At 36.4% G+C, this 17,820-nt stretch overlaps 1 protein-coding gene across 3 annotated transcripts in view; it reads right to left on the bottom strand.

The window, feature by feature from the left end:
* Positions 1-17,820, bottom strand: part of TMEM117 (transmembrane protein 117) — a 238,005-nt gene that overhangs the window by 72,360 nt on the left and 147,825 nt on the right. For all 3 annotated transcript variants that reach the window (XM_062612535.1, XM_062612524.1, XM_062612513.1), the window contains exon 5: positions 12,423-12,520. In XM_062612535.1, coding sequence (XP_062468519.1) covers positions 12,423-12,520 — 98 coding nt within the window. The remainder of the gene's footprint in view (positions 1-12,422; positions 12,521-17,820) is intronic.

Genomic DNA, 17,820 nt, shown 5'->3' with positions numbered 1-17,820 from the left:
ACCTGAACACTAATTGAGGTTGTGTATAGATTAAAAGAGTGTATGCTTCTTGAAACCAGCCAAAATATACTGTAGTCACTGAAACATCTTGTGGCACAAGAAGTGGTATTTCTAACTGAAGACACCAAAATACTACTTCACAGAAATGTTTCAGGTAGGAAGACCCAGAAATTATACAATGGGTTGAAAAACTCTGCTAAAACAACATTTTAAACAGAAGTTTAATTCTAAGTACAAAGCCCCACCTTTCTGAAAAATAATACAATCTTGCCTTGAAATATTTTTATCACAAAAAAAAAACATTTGTCTGTGCTTGCACCTTATAAATTAATTTGCTGTAGGAGAAAGTATAAATTTTTCGCATTCCATGAAATAAAAATAAAGAAGTTCAGATAATTTTATCAACTCAGCTGCACACAGGGGAAAAGCTGAATGCTCTTAAGGTCTTATTCAAACCAAGAAAATGCTGTTAAGTGTAAATTATTCTGGTATGAACCAAAACTTTCTCTGTTCAAGTTATTACAGACAAGTATGATTAAATTGCAGCAGCTCAAAACTTGAGTAAGGCACCCTGAGGAAACAATCTTGAAGATCTCCATAAGCACTGCCTGGCTTCTGGGTTTACCTGAAAACTACATAAAGTCTTAAACCCTTTGAACTTAAGACATTAAAACTAAAATCAGTTCTATTGCAGTTTGAATGAAAAATAGCTACATTCATAACACACTTCCTTATAACAGACGTATGTTCACGCAGCTTGGTCAAGCCTGTATCAGACACAGGAAGAATACCTAGGAAACACTTTTATTCTTATTATACTTTATTTATAATGTTTAGAAGTATGAGTATCATAGAATCATAGGATCATAGAGGCATAGAACCATAGAATCATAGAATAGTTAGGGTTGGAAAGGACTTTAAGATTATCTAGTTCCAAACCCCTGCCACAGGCAGGGACACCTCACACTAGACCGTGTAGCCCAAGGCTTTGTCCAACTTGGCCTTGAAACCACCAGGGACGGAGCATTTACCACTTCTCTGGGCAGCCTGATCCAGTGCCTCACCACCCTCACAGTAAAGAACTTCTTCCTTATATCTAACCTGAACTTCTGTTTAAGTTTGAATCCATTACACCTTGTCCTATTGCTACAGTCCCTGACAAAGAGCCCCTCTTTGGCAACCTTATAATCCCCCTTCAGATACTGGAAGGCTGCTATGAGGTCTCCATGCAGCCTTCTCTTCTCCAGGCTGAACAGCCCCAACTTTCTCAGCCTATCTTCACATGGGAGGTGCTCCAGTCCCCTCATCATCTTCGTGTCCCTCCTCTGGACTTGTTCCAACAGTTCCATGTCCTTTTTATGTTGAGGACACCAGAACTGCACACAATACTCCAGGTGAGGTCTCATGAGAGCAGAGTAGAGGGGCAGGATCACCTCCTTCGACCTGCTGGTCACGCTCCTTTTGATGCAGCCCAGGATACGGTTGGCTTTCTGGGCTGCAAGCGCATGCTGAAGCCAGCTCATGTTCATTTTCTCATCAACCAATACCCCCAAGTCCTTCTCTGCAGGGCTACAGAATAGTGCAGAGAAGCTTAGACAAGAAAACTGGGCCTGCCTTTGAGAGAAGATTCGTCCTGAAAACAAATGGATTAAAAATGACATTGCCATTGCATGCGATTTCATCCTCCAGATTCTCCATAAGAAATATATTCAATTTAAAGATGTTTCCCACATAAATTCCATCTCTTTCAGCTCAATATATCATTTAAAAGTCAAATAAGAGATTTTCAGCTTGTTTACTGTCATTGAAAACATTGCTTCACTCTATTTCCTTGCCCAAGACCTATGCTTCCTGCACTATGCCAATTGGCCTTGAATATTTGAATAAATGAGGTCAGGTCAAAGCATGCAAATATCTGAAAGCTGAGCGTGTGTCAAGGGCCATTGTTTTTACTGACGTGCTACTTTTGTGAGCAGCAAATCTGCATTTGTAGACAAGGGATTTTGCTCATCTCTGTGCCATTTTTCTTCTTAAAATTCTAATTCCAGACACCAACCTCCCTGGGGCAGAGAGTTCACTTGCTCTCAGGCTGCACAATATTGGCACAATGGAGGGCCCAAGTGAGAGCCTTTTTAATAGCTGTTTTGAAACAATGGCCATGGGTGGTTGTTCATAAGAAATTAATTTACTCAAAGTTAGAAATTTATTATCTGTTTCCATTTATAGTAGAGATACCTGAGGGCACTTCATTACTCTAAGTTCCAACAAATATGTATAAATTCAAAGACAAATTAAACCCAATCCATTTAAATGAAAAGTAACCATCCAGAATGAGAAAGTAAAGAAAAAGAAAACAAATATCCTGCATGTTTTACGCATCATGCAGTTTGCCAATGTACAAAACGAAGAAAGGCTCAGGAGCTTTTATTTGAAATAAAAATATAGCAACAATATTCTCATTTGTTGTGCAGCCTAAAATAGGTAAAGTTTTGATTAAGATAGCTGTCAAGAAATTCTTTTAATTTTACAACCCTACTCATTTTTTAAAGTAGAAAAGCAAGTAAGAGAGAAAAGAAATGCCCCTTTCATGTAATTGGAGGTTTTATACAAGGACTAATTAATCATATGTACATTGATATATATATAGTTATGTTAAGCACATCCTGCAATATTATTTTTAATTAAGTTTTCATTTTTATTGAAATGGCTCTATTCTGATAGAGGCCATGGGGTATAAAGATCTGAAGGGGACAGAATGGGATAGGGTATGGTCTGGCATTTAAATACTTTCCTGTTCCACCTTTATGTCCAGTCTGAAAAACACAAAGTCTCTCATCATTTTTCTGTTAGCCCTAAATAACTGAAGTTTGACATAACAAGCCATTTTTCTCCCTTCTTTTAAAGCATAACCACTTACAAAGTAACTCAGCATCGGCACAGCCACATTCTAGTCCTGTGCAGCACTTTGGATCTCAAACTGTGATGTCACTGGAACTATAAGTATTGCTCTTTGTTTGCCTGTTTGCACCAGTAGAAAGGGTTGATACGGTGGAGAGTTCTGCTAAGTTCTATTTGTAAAATTCTGTTGAAGTCCAAGGCACAGCAGAAGTTGTGTCATCAAGGACTATCAGGAAATTAAGAGGAATAAAACTTTGTTTAATGAGACACTCAATGGATGACAACTGCTACAACAAAACCAGTGGAAGAGTAACAATCTCATGCAAAGTGTCCACAGGGAAAGTGCTCTCAGTCCCCACTGCTAAAAAATCCTCTTAACATCAGTAGAACAGTTTCACTGTGTTAGTGCTTCCAGTTACCCATGAAATCCAAAGGCCCTAAAACTGTTTTCATGTTTTCATTTGGACATTTTTCAGAATGGCCTCTTCACATGGATCTGAAAGCCATGGAACACTTTGCTTGCAGTATTTCTTGCATGCTAAAAAAGTTTTGTACTTTTGTGTATTCCTATGGGTTTTCCAGACCAGAATGTGTAAATATTCAATATTTATGGGAATATTCATATGGCTTCACTAAGGGCAAACCATGCCTGACAAATCTGGTGGCTGTGTAAAAGGGGGCTCCAGCACTGGTGGTGAAGAGAAGAGCAACTGATGTCATCTACCTGGACTTGTGCAAAGCATTTGACACTGTCCCACTGTCAGAGAAGCTGTGGCTGCCCTATCCCTGGCAGTGTTCAAGGATGGGCTAGATGGGGCTTTGAGCAACATGGTCTAGTGGAAGGTGTCACTGCCCATAGCAGAGGTGTTGGAATTACATGATCTTTAAGGTCACTTCTAACACAAACCATTCTGTGATTCTATCAGAAATTTGATGAGTCAGGATTTCAGCTAAGTACATCACATCAGCAAGCTCTAAGGCACAAATTTAAACATGCCATTATGGAGAAATACGATTTTAAAAAAGCACTCCAGCATTCCAGGAAGGGAAATAATTTAATTGCTTTAATCATCACATTTATTTTACAAAACTGAATTGATTCTTGGAATCCAGCCATGACATAGTCTATGAACTCAGGCTGTGAGCACAAGCAGCTGAAACACTCCTTTTCTGATCTCCATTGAACTCTGTGGGCTTTCATAGTGCACAAAACCACTGGCTGAGCCTGTGTCTTCTCTATGCAGCATGAATTTGTGGGATGGATTCTATAAAGTTTTCCCACAGAATCTTGCGTTTGAGTCAAACCAACCATGTTCTGGGTATGATTTTACCAGGCCTCTGCACACTGAAGCAAACATGCAAGACAGTTAATTTCCACCTTCATAATCTGAAATCAGTCTTTCTGCTGTATGAATAACAGTCTAATGTTATTCAAATGCATGCCGATCTAATTGCAATACTTGGAACTTCTGTCTTGGGGGGGGGCTGTCACAATTATCTGATTATATAGTTACAGATTTTTAGCATTTTTTCTGCCTTCATGATGACATAATGCGTATTATCTGACACCCTGCTTTTAAAGTGGACCTAGAATGAAGCCCAGGATACCTGTAAATGCCAAAGATAGAAAAAGTTGTTTTTTCTAACACCAAATAGATTTACACCGTGAAAGAGGAGGCAAGGGAAAGCACTTAAGCAAAAAGCAGGCACTGAGAGAACAAGCAATCACATCAGTGATTCTGCTCTTCTGGATAATCTTCTACAGGGCATGGGTTGAGGCAGAGGTGTCTCCTGCTCAGCAGAAACTGTGGAAAGGGAAGAGAAGGTGCTAAAAGAGGACTTGCTGCAACATCCCTTCTACACTGGCTCTGTGCCTGAACTGAGAAGTGCAGCTGCCTGTTTCAAAGAAAAGAACTTTTGAAACTGATAAGGAAATGTTTCATTTAGGAATTAGAGCTTTGCAGGTTTTGGCATATTATGTGATTTTCTAAAAGTATTTTCGTTTGGAAGTATCATTATTACTGAAACATTGCAGGTACTGCACTTTAAGAAGCTTTATTAAAGCTACACATGGGATAACATACTCTTAGCAATTGCTTGTGATATACCCCTTGCTCGCAAAGAGGGATAGAATAAAACATACCTTTTAAAAGAGGTGAAGATGGGTTGCCATATCCATGCAATTGCAAGGGCTATACTTAGGTATCTAGCAATTATGGAGGAATAAACCCAGGCTATTTTTCTAACAGGCTATTAGCTATTGAATTGCAAGTAGATACCAAATATAAATCAAAAAGCTTAAACAGGCTGAGGAAAATGATATGCTATAAAATACACATGCACTAAAGCAGTTCAAAGTCTTTAAAGCCAAATCAAAGATGAAACTCAAGTCTGTGGGCCCAATCCAAAGTCCCATGATAGCTAATGAATTGATCCTTTCTCTCTTCAATATAACTGCTCTTCAGACAGATTGCTCTATGAATCTTTTTTACACTCCAGGACATGAAATGCTTGCACCCTAGAACTCAGCAGAGGAATGGTGCTTGTGTAGGGCTGTTAGGAGCTTCCTTCCTCTCCCCTGTTGCTGTCCCAAGTGTGTGGCTTTGTGCTTAGATGTGTGCACGTGTCCTACTTCATATGAGAGGAATGCTGCCATGCTACTCTCGCTCTCCTCTCTGCCAACCCTGCTCTTACTCATGCAAATACAAGTAAGAAACAACGTATGCTTTTGTTTCATCTGTAGGAGTCTCCAACAGAAAAAAATAAATAGGAAAAGACTACTTTATGTAACTTGAAGAAGACAAATAACAAACCTAACCTTCATTCTAAAGTAATTCACAATTGCAGCAATTTTTTTGAATCTGAGATTTCAAAGCTCCCTAAACCTGATTTTTCTCTCCCTCAAATGCTTTTCCTTCCGAGAAAAAAAGTGGGATGAGGAATTATTTGTCTTACTCTTCTTCCTACCACAAATAGAGTGGGGGAGAATTCATGATACAGCCTTTCCAAATCTAGACTGGCACAGGCAAGATACAAATTTCTTCCTTGATAGTTGAGACAGATTGGAAACTTTCACACACACTCCCTCACATATGGCTACATTCTCTCTGCTCATGTATAAGTAACGTCATGCAAAACATCAACCTCTCATGCAGTGCATTCCTAGTCCATGAATAACATGCCCCTGACTGCATTTCCCAAGATGCTCCTATCTCCTTGGCTTTTCCTAGAAAAGTCCCAAGAAATGGGTCGGCCTCATGTGGTAGTTGATCTTCAACCATTCTGTCAAGTCTTGACCACTGCTATTTTTCCACACTGGACTGTAAAAGCAATTTGTTATCAAAATGGATATTCCTTAAGACATGAACCAGAGAGTTCATGCACGATCAAACATAGGTTTGAACAAAGAACTTTTGTGTGACTATTTTAGGTAATACAGTATTTTCATATATATACTGCATTTTCAAATATAGTATAGGATGGTTAAATGAAAACTGAAAATAGGTAGAAATCTTACACAAGTACTGTTTTTATAAAGTAAGGCCAGTGGTCTGAATAATGATGATTTACATCCAACATTTTTTCATGTTAACCAGTTGCAGTCTTACAGTATATTTTACCAAGAACATCCAGCACAGAAATTAAATAAATGCTATCAAGAACATATTAGCTATCTCTTGACAAATGGTAATCATACTCCTTGACTGCCAGACTAAAGGTAACAATCACTATTCATTGGCATATAAATATAACCTCTCACAATATATTTAACAGTGTCTGCCCAGATTAGTAGTCAGATTACTCAATACAAATCCTCCTTTGGAGGACCTTCATGAATATTTTGTATTGAGACTAAAAGGAAGGAATTTATTTATTGTCTTTGTTATCAAAATGGAAGTTATTCACTTTGGAGATCATATAAGAATAAAAGATTTACTGGGATCAATAATATTGTCAAATATTTTTATGTTCTTTTATACTATTTGAAATGAAATCTGCCCCATCTTCTATATGATTCAGTGGTCAGTATCTTTTCACAAGATAAATTACTTAAATATGAAAGCATGAACAGATGAACTTAGAAACTTCAATATAGCAACAGAATAATCTATGTGCATCTATCTGCATTATATTATAGATAAAATTATTTCTTGCATTTGTGGGACTGCATCACAAAAACCTTTACTTAGACTTATTGAAAGGGCCTTTTTTGGTTGGGTTAGTATGCAATTTAAGTTGAAAAGCTATAATGTCTAATTAGTTTTTCTCAGTGCAGCCTATAATGAAAATTATGGATGTTTTAGACTTTTGAAACAAATTTATGAACTACCTTCATACATGTGAAAAGAACAGAATTTTCCAGTATGCATTTATCATCTTGACTATGAAAGCACAGAATATGTAAATACTATTTATCAAAGCAAACATTCAAATAGGTGCATAACAGGAAAACCTCCCAAAGAAATCATGTTTTATTTCTGTGTGGGAGATGTCACCGTCTATGTCATAAGGAAGTTTCTTCTATTTCCAGGGTACAAAATATTGTACAATTAAAAATCCTACACAAACCCATGTATAACAGAGTCCTCTATAAACATATGTACATGAATTAGTACTCTGTAGAAATTCTGAAAAATTAATTTGAATAAAAGCTTTTAAACCTGAATTAAAGTACTGTGATTACTAATATACATTCCTGAGCATGTGCAGTTTTATATTTTATTAAAGTCTGAGAGAGCTTACGGAAATACATACTATAGATTATCTAGTTTGCAAAGTCAAACACAGCAAACATAGGGAATCACACATTTACACTTCTTCATATTACTTTACTTCTTCTCCATGCTGGTCTGTGCTCTGTATTATTTCAGACAGAAGTCCTACGTCAAAGACATATTATTGCACAGATGAAGACTGCGCATTGTATATATATACAATGAATGTCTAGCCAGAGACACCATGGAAATGGATTCCAGTCTGCTACTGGCATATTCAACATTCAGCTAGTATATATTATTCTGTCACCCTGCCTGCAATCAGTATTCAGCTGCACAATCCACTGTTATCTCTACACTCCCCCATTTTAGTAATCTACCTTTGAATATCAATTTTTTCTTCACAGGTTACACCGACCTCAGCAGCTCTTTTCCTCTCCTCCAGTAATTCCATTTCTTTTAGCTGATGTTCTGTTTTTCCATATACAGCTAAAAGTTCATCTGAAGAACTCTTTATGTCTTGCTCATTATAATTCCTTCCCTCCTCTGTTGGAAAGTTTTGAGGACAATTAATGTTGGAACAGTTTGCCAAGAGAGAGTATTCAGGTCTTGACCCCACTAACCAAACTGCATATAGAGCTACTAATCAACAGCCCAGAGATGTCCTGGTGAATTTATCCAACTACTATGCTTGATTCTTCACATGATACGGCAGGCCACCATAGAAGACACTGTAACAAGGAGATAGTGATTTCAGGCACCAATTAGGCAGAGGTTAACCACTGGCCTTGGTGGCAGAGACCTATGCGTTAACGGGGGTGATGACTATATAATCTGAGCACATCCTGTGGCGTTAGTGTGAGCTGCTTTTAACACCACCTTCATGTACTGCTAGTGAGAGCTTACTCCTGTGCAGATGTGTGAGTGCATAATGCTCTCAGCAAACCCCGGTATAATGTCTAGAAAGTTCCATATTGCACAGGTTTGTTCACTTGGAAAAATACTGTAAAAACAGACACCCCATTACTATTACATTACTTCCATTTGCAGTAAATTTTTAATGTATTTGTCTTTCCTCTGTCTTAAGAAGTGGCTCCCTTTAAAAAAAATTCTTCTAAAAAAAGACCTTTAGTGTAGATTTGACTTATTCCATGTTCCAGGGTAATAAAAAAATATTTACAAAATAATCAGTCTTCTTACATGGTAGTTCTCTCTCTCTGCTTCCTCTAATACACAATATGAAAAATAACTACTGTTTTATATTGTCCTATTTATTCAACTTATCACTAATTACTGCCATTGGCTTCTCATCAGTCTTGTCCAGGATCTTTATTTGGCTTAATTTAAAGCTGGCTTTTTTTTGTTGCTTCGTTCAAACACCAGTCCTCTTATGTGATATATAATTTATCCCTCCTAAAACAGCCAAATTATAAACATATCCAAAAAACATATATCAGCCTACTTCAATCCATGCTTGTAACTTTACAATGATGACAGTAACCACAGAGCACTGGAGACAGTTGTCTCTATCACAGCCTCATCTGACTGCCAGGTGTAGTGGGTATTTAATTCCCTCTGGGCATCTTTCTTTTGCAACCCACTAACACGTCTGCACCACCCCAGTGATTCCACCAGGATTCCAGATACTCTCTGATTTCTAAAAGCCGTCTTGAAAATACGCTTTCTTTGCAAGATAGTGGGTTCATATGTGCAATCACTAATCAATATATCACTAAGCAGTATATCATTAAGCAATATATCACAGACTGTAACAGCATTACACAAAGGTGCCTCTGGATGGTGGAATTAGCCATGAGAAGAGCTGGAAATGACCAAAGTGGAGATCTTTTCGTAAAAGAATAATGCAACCGTTCAATGTAAAAGAAGTAAACGGCATGTCAATGAACTCCTCAGCGATGTGCTAAACAAATGCAAATACCAAGTGGACATTTTTGAGATAGCTGAGCTGTCTTTGGAATAATTAGATTGCGAAAGTATTCAAAAGGCAGCCAGAATCCTCAGGAGCAGCCAACAACCAGTTGCTGACAATATTTCCAGGGAATGATTTACACCAAACCCTTTGCCAATTAGTTGCATGGGAGAGCTGAAAATATTTCCAAATAGGAAACACAAAGCAGTCACATGGTCAACCGTTATAAACAAGTGGATAGTACCTTCATCGCCATGACAATCCGTCCTTGGTATGTTTAGAGACATTTTGTAATTTTACAAAGTAAACCCTGAAATAAAACTGATAAGAACATTAAAACAAGTCCAGGGTGTAGCTAATATTTTTGTTTCATCAATTGCTTTAAACTGTGCATTACATATCTACATTTGGAATAATTAAAATACAGGGCACTGTATTACACTATCTCTGCTAAACAGGTGTGCCAGTAGGAAATGCCATGAATAAATGGATTTTGGCATACCAGTATCTGTGTAGGACATACTGTTGAGGATGCTTCACTTAGGACATTTCAGAAATTAGGCTGCTCACATCACACCGCTTAAGCAATACTAAATGAAATCCAAATAGTACATTACCATGCATAACATTATCAACAATTTAACTCTTCCTTCTGTTTTTCCTATGCATTGGGGAAAAAAAAGTCTAATTGTATCGATGTCTAACATGTGCTATCTAAATAACATCTCTACAGAATGTAGTCTGTTGCCCAGGGCTATTTCATTTTACTGCTTAAAACTAAAACCAAAAACATTTATGTCACCCTTTGGGTTTTAAAATCCCCATTGAGCATGCTCTTTACTACAAGAACCATGCATGAGAACAACCATCATTTTTTACTTTATCTCAATTTTAAAACTCTAGTAGGAAATGTTAATGTGAATATTATTTGAAAGAAGATATCGATATATAACTTTTCACACAACCAGAAGTGAAAACATCTCTCGATCTCTCACAACAATATTGAAGTGGTTTTAATAGTTTTATCGTTCTTCATGTCTGGCACATAAATTTGGAATCTCCCTGTCACCTTGCTTTTAACCCTTTCTCCATTCTTCCAGTCTTCTTGTGCAATTAATTCTTTTCTTGACTCTTAATTAATCTCCTTTCTACTCTTTCAGACAATCCTATTCTTCAGACAAGGGTAAAAAAAATCAATGATGTTGTAGACTGAGTTTTTTGCTGACTTAACAATATGACACTGGAATGATTGCTAGCCCACTTGGTACCTCTCTGAGCATTTTTTTTATTCATCTGCTTTACCTTTTTGCACACTCTGGGACACTGAGATCAAATCTTGTTGTGCACATCCTGCAATGACAAGGAGCTGTTTGAGCCTCCCCGCCCCACAGCTTGAACTTTCAATCATGTTATTTTTTTCACCTAGCTTTCTAAGATCCCTCTTTTATGCTAGTATCTTTCAAATTATTCACTTTCTCTTTAAATCCTTTCATGTCACTAATATTTATGACGTATGCAAATACTGAATTTAATGTCAAGTAATGGGACTCCCCTGTCTTACGAACATGATTATTTTATTTATACCTTTCAGTGCACACTACAAAGATGATTCCTAAATGTTCAGCACACTCCATAGGGCTTACTAGTTTTCTTAATTGCCTTCAGTGAAGAACTTTGTCAAAAGCCTTTTGAAAGTCCAAATAAATTAGATCAACCATTTCTCCCTCATCCATTACTTTGATGACATGTTCAAACAGTTCTAACAGATCAGATAGACCCTGGCTTCTTTTAGCAGAATTTAATCTAGAATTTTGTTCATAATTCCATTATTGATGATGTATTCGATCCATTTAGCTGATACTGAACTCAAACTTACACACCAGAAGGATAATTTTAGTTTGTTGGAAAAAAGCAACAAAAGTAAAACAATAGCCAAATTTTAATATTCAATTTTTCAATAGGCATTTAAGTGCTAATAAAATTTGCATCAGCTCAGCCCCTTCAGTTCCTTATAAATCTTGCTTGTAGCCTATCAATCAGCCTATCTGATCCTGCTTTCTTTTTAATGTTTGTATTTGTCTTATTTAATTGCCTCAATTTAATAAAATATGCAATTTTACTGCCTGAAAGTATTGCATTTTCTGTAGCAGAATCCATGTAAATTCATCTTTCAACTCCTCTGTAACAATTACTTGTGAATCTGCTCTTTAAAAACCAGCAGGTCCTTTAGTATTTTCATGAGTTTTTCTGCTTCTATTGCAGTTGAGAAAATCTTTGCAGTTTCTTTCATCTTCCACTCTAAGGTCTTCCGACTGCCTCTTAGACTAAACATTTTCCACCTTCTATTTTTCCTATCACAATTTGTGTTCTGTTTCAACAATTATCCTTGGCCTAAATTTACCTGGAAGAGGCTATATTTAAGGTCAAATAAATGCTTATCCCTCACATTATTTTGCATTGATTTTTTTTTCACTTCATTTGAAATCCTATTCATGTGTTAATTCAAAGAATTACTATAATCAATTTCATAGTCACAAAAAGAAATTAACATATCCACTTTTCCTAGTTACAAAGACTGACAATGAGATACCCAGTAACACACAGCAGAAATTTTGCAACTCAGTTATAAAGAGTGTCAAAGATATAATAAAAACCCAGTATAAATCAAATTTTAAGTCATTTTCACACCAACTATTTTGATTGGGAATTTTTCACTCAGGTACAGCTTTTGTAATGTATAATTTTTGGTTAGACCAAGTTTCAATTTTTTCCAACCATATATTCTATTTCTTTATACTGCCACAGACAATTAGAAGATACATTTTTTGAGGGTTTAGCAAAGGCTCATTTATAACAATTTGATTTTACTATTTTCCTACCAGAATAAAATGATCCTAATGTTTCCCTTCTTCCAGAAAGCTCTGGCAGACTTTCCCCAGTCTGGATAGGGCTTATCCTGAAGCATCATATCTGTGACCTACAGGGAAAGAAGAAATAATATACAGATAAATTGGTGTCCCAAAAGAAAGTTCTAACAAGGACTTTAAGAGCACTTTATTTTATGCATGAAACACCTGTTTCAGTTCTGATAATTTTAAAAGTTTGACAGTAGAAAAATGTTATTTGCCATCATCACAAAGTTTATTGGCCTACACATTCTGCCCCAGATATGCACACAACTCCTTAAGGAGCAAGAAAACCTGTGGAGTTACAAAGATGAGAAAAGAAGAGGTCCTAGTCTAAAAGTCACAGCAACCTACAGTACATAAGCTATGTACCCCTATGGCTAAGAAGCTTTCTGGTCCAACCTGGGAGAGGGGACCTTCTTCCCTGAGAGCAGCATCAGCAGAATTTCCACTCTTGAAATCAGAATTGCAGCCAAGGAGTGTCAGCCTGTGGATTAGCACTGTATGTCATTTATAATCCCCTCTCGCTTCCCAGTATCAGTAAGAAAAGCACATTTGGGACTAGAGATATAAAGACCCCTTAAAACTTGCACAAAATTTAAAAGTATGAAATATTTATTCTCATTCTCATAATTCCTATCTAAAGAGACCATCTGTTTCCCTGTCCAGAGACTCATATGCATACACTACATCTGGGTGGTACACATAAGTATTAAAAAAGACTTTTAGCTAAATGAAGGAGGTGAGTACCCCTAAGGCACTTGCACCTTTGGGAAGCTGTGTTTTCATATCCATTTACTTCAAGTTAACTGTACTAAAAAGCCCTGAAACTTACATTACAGTAATCTTATCAATTCCATTTTGCAAAAGCTCCAGAAGAGTGGAAAACCTATCCATACATAAAGATCAAGAGATAACTGAACAGATAATGGAAACAGGTGAGCACCTGCTTCAAAATACAGATACATAAATTCTTACTATCTAACACTGGTATCAGTAGACAGTGGAAAATTACTATTTTGATTTCTATAAAAATAACTTTTAGTAAGGATTCAGAAGGAAACAACTTCAAATTGAAGTCAAATTTACTTAGTTTTATTTTCCACTACATTTTTTTTATATACAGAGATTTTAAAATCCAGTTTACTATCCAGAGTGTCAGTTACCACTTTCAATCAACATTAACAGTGTTTATCAAGAGGAACACATGACCCATGATTAAATTAAGACTATGTATAAACTACATTCAACTTCCAAATTTTCATTCCAAGTCCATTTGGGGTTAAAAGTGCCCAGCATATTAGCCTGAAGGATTGGGTCCAAGGGTTAATGACTATGTTAAATAAATAGAAACACATATTCCGGGATTTTATTAATCCTTGCCTGAAGAAAGAACAGATTGTATCCAAAATACCATCTTTACTAATTATTTTATGTAGGTAAAACTTTTCTCAGATCAGCATGCAATGATACTTTTTATAAGATCCCCATTACCTAAATAAGTATTTTGATAAATACGTAATACTGAACAAGACCTCTGTAAAGATTTATTTCACTACTTTAGGAGCACCTTTTTCTCTTAGGAAGAGTCTACATAGTAATGAATACTTGCAAAAAAGGACTAATATTTCAAGAGGTTTTATTCAACTTTCAAATTTTCTCCAGATGCTTCCTAGGAAATACTTATTATATTTGTTAGGAGGATGCAATCAGCTGCTTTACGACCAGTTACTAGAGTAGCATGTTTCATAAGACTGACATTCAAGAAGGAGACATTTTCTGAGGAAAATGGCAAGATGAGGCAGAAAATGTTTCTTCTGATACCAGACAGTCGGTCTTGCATCTCCCAGCTTTGGCATTTGTTTAAAGTCATACACCAGACCAATGTCAGGTTGGTTGCAGCTAAATTGGCTGAAGCAGAGAAAGTCATTAAAGGGATGCATTCTATAAAGAGAAATCCAATTACCTTTTGCATTAGAGAAATCAAATTAATTTTCTGGTTTGGTCAAGGACAGTCACTGTGGAAAATGGCTCACGGAAGGCACTCAACACTGTCCTAGTGTAAATAAGCTTTAGATGGGAGCATCAAAAACGTATTGCTGCTGTTAGAATGATGTTTGTAGAAAAAAATAGAAATTTTAATTTAATTTACACAACTTCATATAAAGAGATGCATGAATGTGTATTTTTGCCTTTCTCTTTGTATTTCACAGCACAGTTACTGGCCAGAAAACACTTCTCTCTATTTTAGTGGACTATATTTGAAAACACTGATGATACTCAGGAATGAAAATGAAAAACTTTCCCATTCTCCCCAAAAATTTTACACAAGAAACACTATTTTCAGTCCTCCAACTGAGGAATTTAATTGATAAGAATGAGTATCATAAATTCTAGAAGTTTTCAGGAATCATAGAGAAGCCACAGTGTCGGGCAGGTCCAAGACCAGTTTTTCAGGGCAAGTGCATGCATGTTGCTTTTTTTCATGCAGCGCATCTTTCCTCATCAAAAGAACTCATCAATGTCTTCTGAAAAGACTCAACACTGCTTATGTGTTTCTGAAAATTATGCATTTTTTCTAGAGAATGGGACTAAATCAGGTTAAGGTAATTATATTTCCCGAAGAAAGTCAGAGTGTGAAGTCCATGAGAGCTAATGCATACCACTGAGTGCATACACTGCCTTTGCTCTGCTGTTATGTGCTTGTAGGTAAGAGCTATATATAGGTGTCCCAGTAACTACACATCAATTCTTTATCATCTCTCAGTCTTCCAGTACTGTACTACATCACGGTAATCACATACCAAACCAGGAAAGCATTTCGTAGTGAGTCAGTAAAAGTTTCTATCCATCATTTTTGTCTTCATCTTCTTTGAGATATTTAAAATCTGCAGAGCTGTTCACTTGCTGTACAAAAGGAACCTATACAAAAAAATGCTTTTATGCTTCTTTCATCCAGATGTTAGGGAAAAAACTGTCTTCTATGGATCACACCTCAACACTTCCATGGCCTACATAATGATAATATGACATGTCACCTTTAATTACAAAATTGTTTTGGCAGTTGAGCAGAACTGTTGAAAACTTTGTTACACATCCTTCAGAAATAACTGTTAATTTATTGTAATCCACTCTGCTACATTTTGAAATACACAAAATGTGTAAATATTTGAAAACAAATGTAACATATATTTGCACTCAACCTTATTAATCTATAAGGTGGATGATATTTTTTAAGCTAAATATTAATAGTCAGCTATAAATACACCACTAGATTTTAAAGTAGTTTTGTCTGCTTTCTACATTTTCTAAAATTCCTAGTGTAGTTTCATTCCTACCCTGAGAACAAACAAGCTCATGTTAGGCTATTTCTCCTTTAAATTAATTGTACAAAATTCTTTAAATACTTGCATTTTCATAGCAACAGCAATAAATGAAACAAAGCATGACCCCTTCAATCTATTCTTTAATTGCTTTTTCATTTTAATGAGAGCCAGCATATTGTTCTTGTCTTACCAGCATATATTGTTTTCACAATAGGTAAATCCCCAAAACCAACATTAATTTGCTCTCACAACTCAGTGATCAATATGAATGATAAATAACATCATGGTTTATTTCTGTAGCTTCCACAACAGCCTCCAGTATTATTTTGTGCATTTGCATGTTTTCCACCAATAAAATGTTTCCAGGGTGTTGCTTTTACAATCTATTATTCTCCTGATCCTCAGCATTTGTGCACATGCCCTGTTTTACATCTGCATTTCCACCAAAAGCAGTTACAGAACTTGTTTCATACAAGCATTGAGGGGGTTTATATTAATTATTGCCATCTTTACTGATCTTCACATGTTTATTTCATCACCCACTAAGGAAGCAGAAAGTCTCTTCTTTTTTAGACAGCAGATCTTTATTTAGGTTTTGAATATTCTGATAGCAGTTTCTGCCATAGTCATAATCCATGCAGGGATAACAGCTCATCAACAAGACAAGAAAAACTAAATGTATATATACACTTCAGGCTCAACCTTGGGAAAGCCGCTCATGCTAGCATTTCCTTTCAGTTTCCAAATTGAGTTAGGACAGAATGCTCCATAAAGCCAGTGTCTAGCCCACAAGCCATTTGTGGTAAAAAACTACATGAGATATCAAAAGGTGAGTAAGGGAGCAGAAATAATTCCTGAATAAATTTTGTCTTTAAAAACCACACATCTAAAACAACAAAAAAGAAGAATAATTTTACTTTAATTGGAAATTCCTTGGCACTTCATAAATATAAATAACTGTTAAGAACAACTGTATAATTTATGTAGGCCTTCTGCAAAAAAAAATCTAAGCTGTGTTGTCTCATTTCCTACCATGTTTCAAGTTCCTACTGTGCACATAAATCACTCTATATATGCAACAAAATACACTGGCTGCCATGTGGCAAGCACTTGCTGTTTATATAACCATTGACACCATGTTTCAGAAGACTACTTTATTCTTGCTTTACTGCTTCCTTATTAGTGCTTCAAATGCAGAAGCAGAGGTCTGGGTAATATCGCATATTACAGACAAAGTGTGAGGCATAAAGCCACACCATGATTTTCATTTAAGGTGGTTTTGGTAAAACCCCCGAGACAGAAGCCATGCCATGTTTGGTGCACACATGCATATGCATCTAGACCAATATAGATTCTTCTTATAGTCAGTGAAAAGAAAAGGCATTTCTGGAGTGCATCACACTTCAAGTAAGTTTTGTTGTAAAGATGTACCTATTTCTCTTCACTCTAAAACAGGACTTGTTCAGATGTTCATACTGCTAAAAGGCTTTCTACTTATCAAATTTCTGGCTTGTCTTCTTTCAACATCTCCATCTAACAATTTTCTCAGTAAGATTTGCATATATTCATATGCTATTAGAGATGCAGACAGCTTTCTGCATGTGCCATTACTCTTGGGCAGCGGCATGAATTTTATTTGTATCATGATGCCCTCAGAGGCTCACAGTTAAGACTTGTAAACTCTCAATGCAACTTCTTCTGTACAGTCTGTTCTGAGGTGCCAGAAGATCATAATTTGCTGTTCCAACAGTTATAGCTCTTGCTCTTCAGAAAGAAGCTGTGTATCCATAAATGACAACACATATGCCACTTGGTACTTGTTCAACTATGTTTCCCTTTCCGTTTCTGACTAATACTTTTTAATTACGTACAGTGAGCTAATGGATAACAGAAGCCCAACAAATGCATAGGCAACACTTGCGCTGAGGACATGGTGTTAGGGTGATTCTATGGCAGGTGAGGCAGTGAAAGACGAAAAAACATCTGTGACAATTATTTCTGACAAGAGCATATTACTAATGAATAATTCAGGATGTTGCTCCTCT

The sequence above is a fragment of the Pezoporus occidentalis genome, unplaced genomic scaffold, assembly GCF_034315485.1.
Source record: "Pezoporus occidentalis ecotype Australia unplaced genomic scaffold, CSIRO_AGI_Poc_V1 ctg100, whole genome shotgun sequence".
NCBI classification, from domain to species: Eukaryota; Metazoa; Chordata; class Aves; order Psittaciformes; family Psittacidae; genus Pezoporus; species Pezoporus occidentalis.
This window is presented reverse-complemented; position numbering and strand designations above follow the sequence as displayed.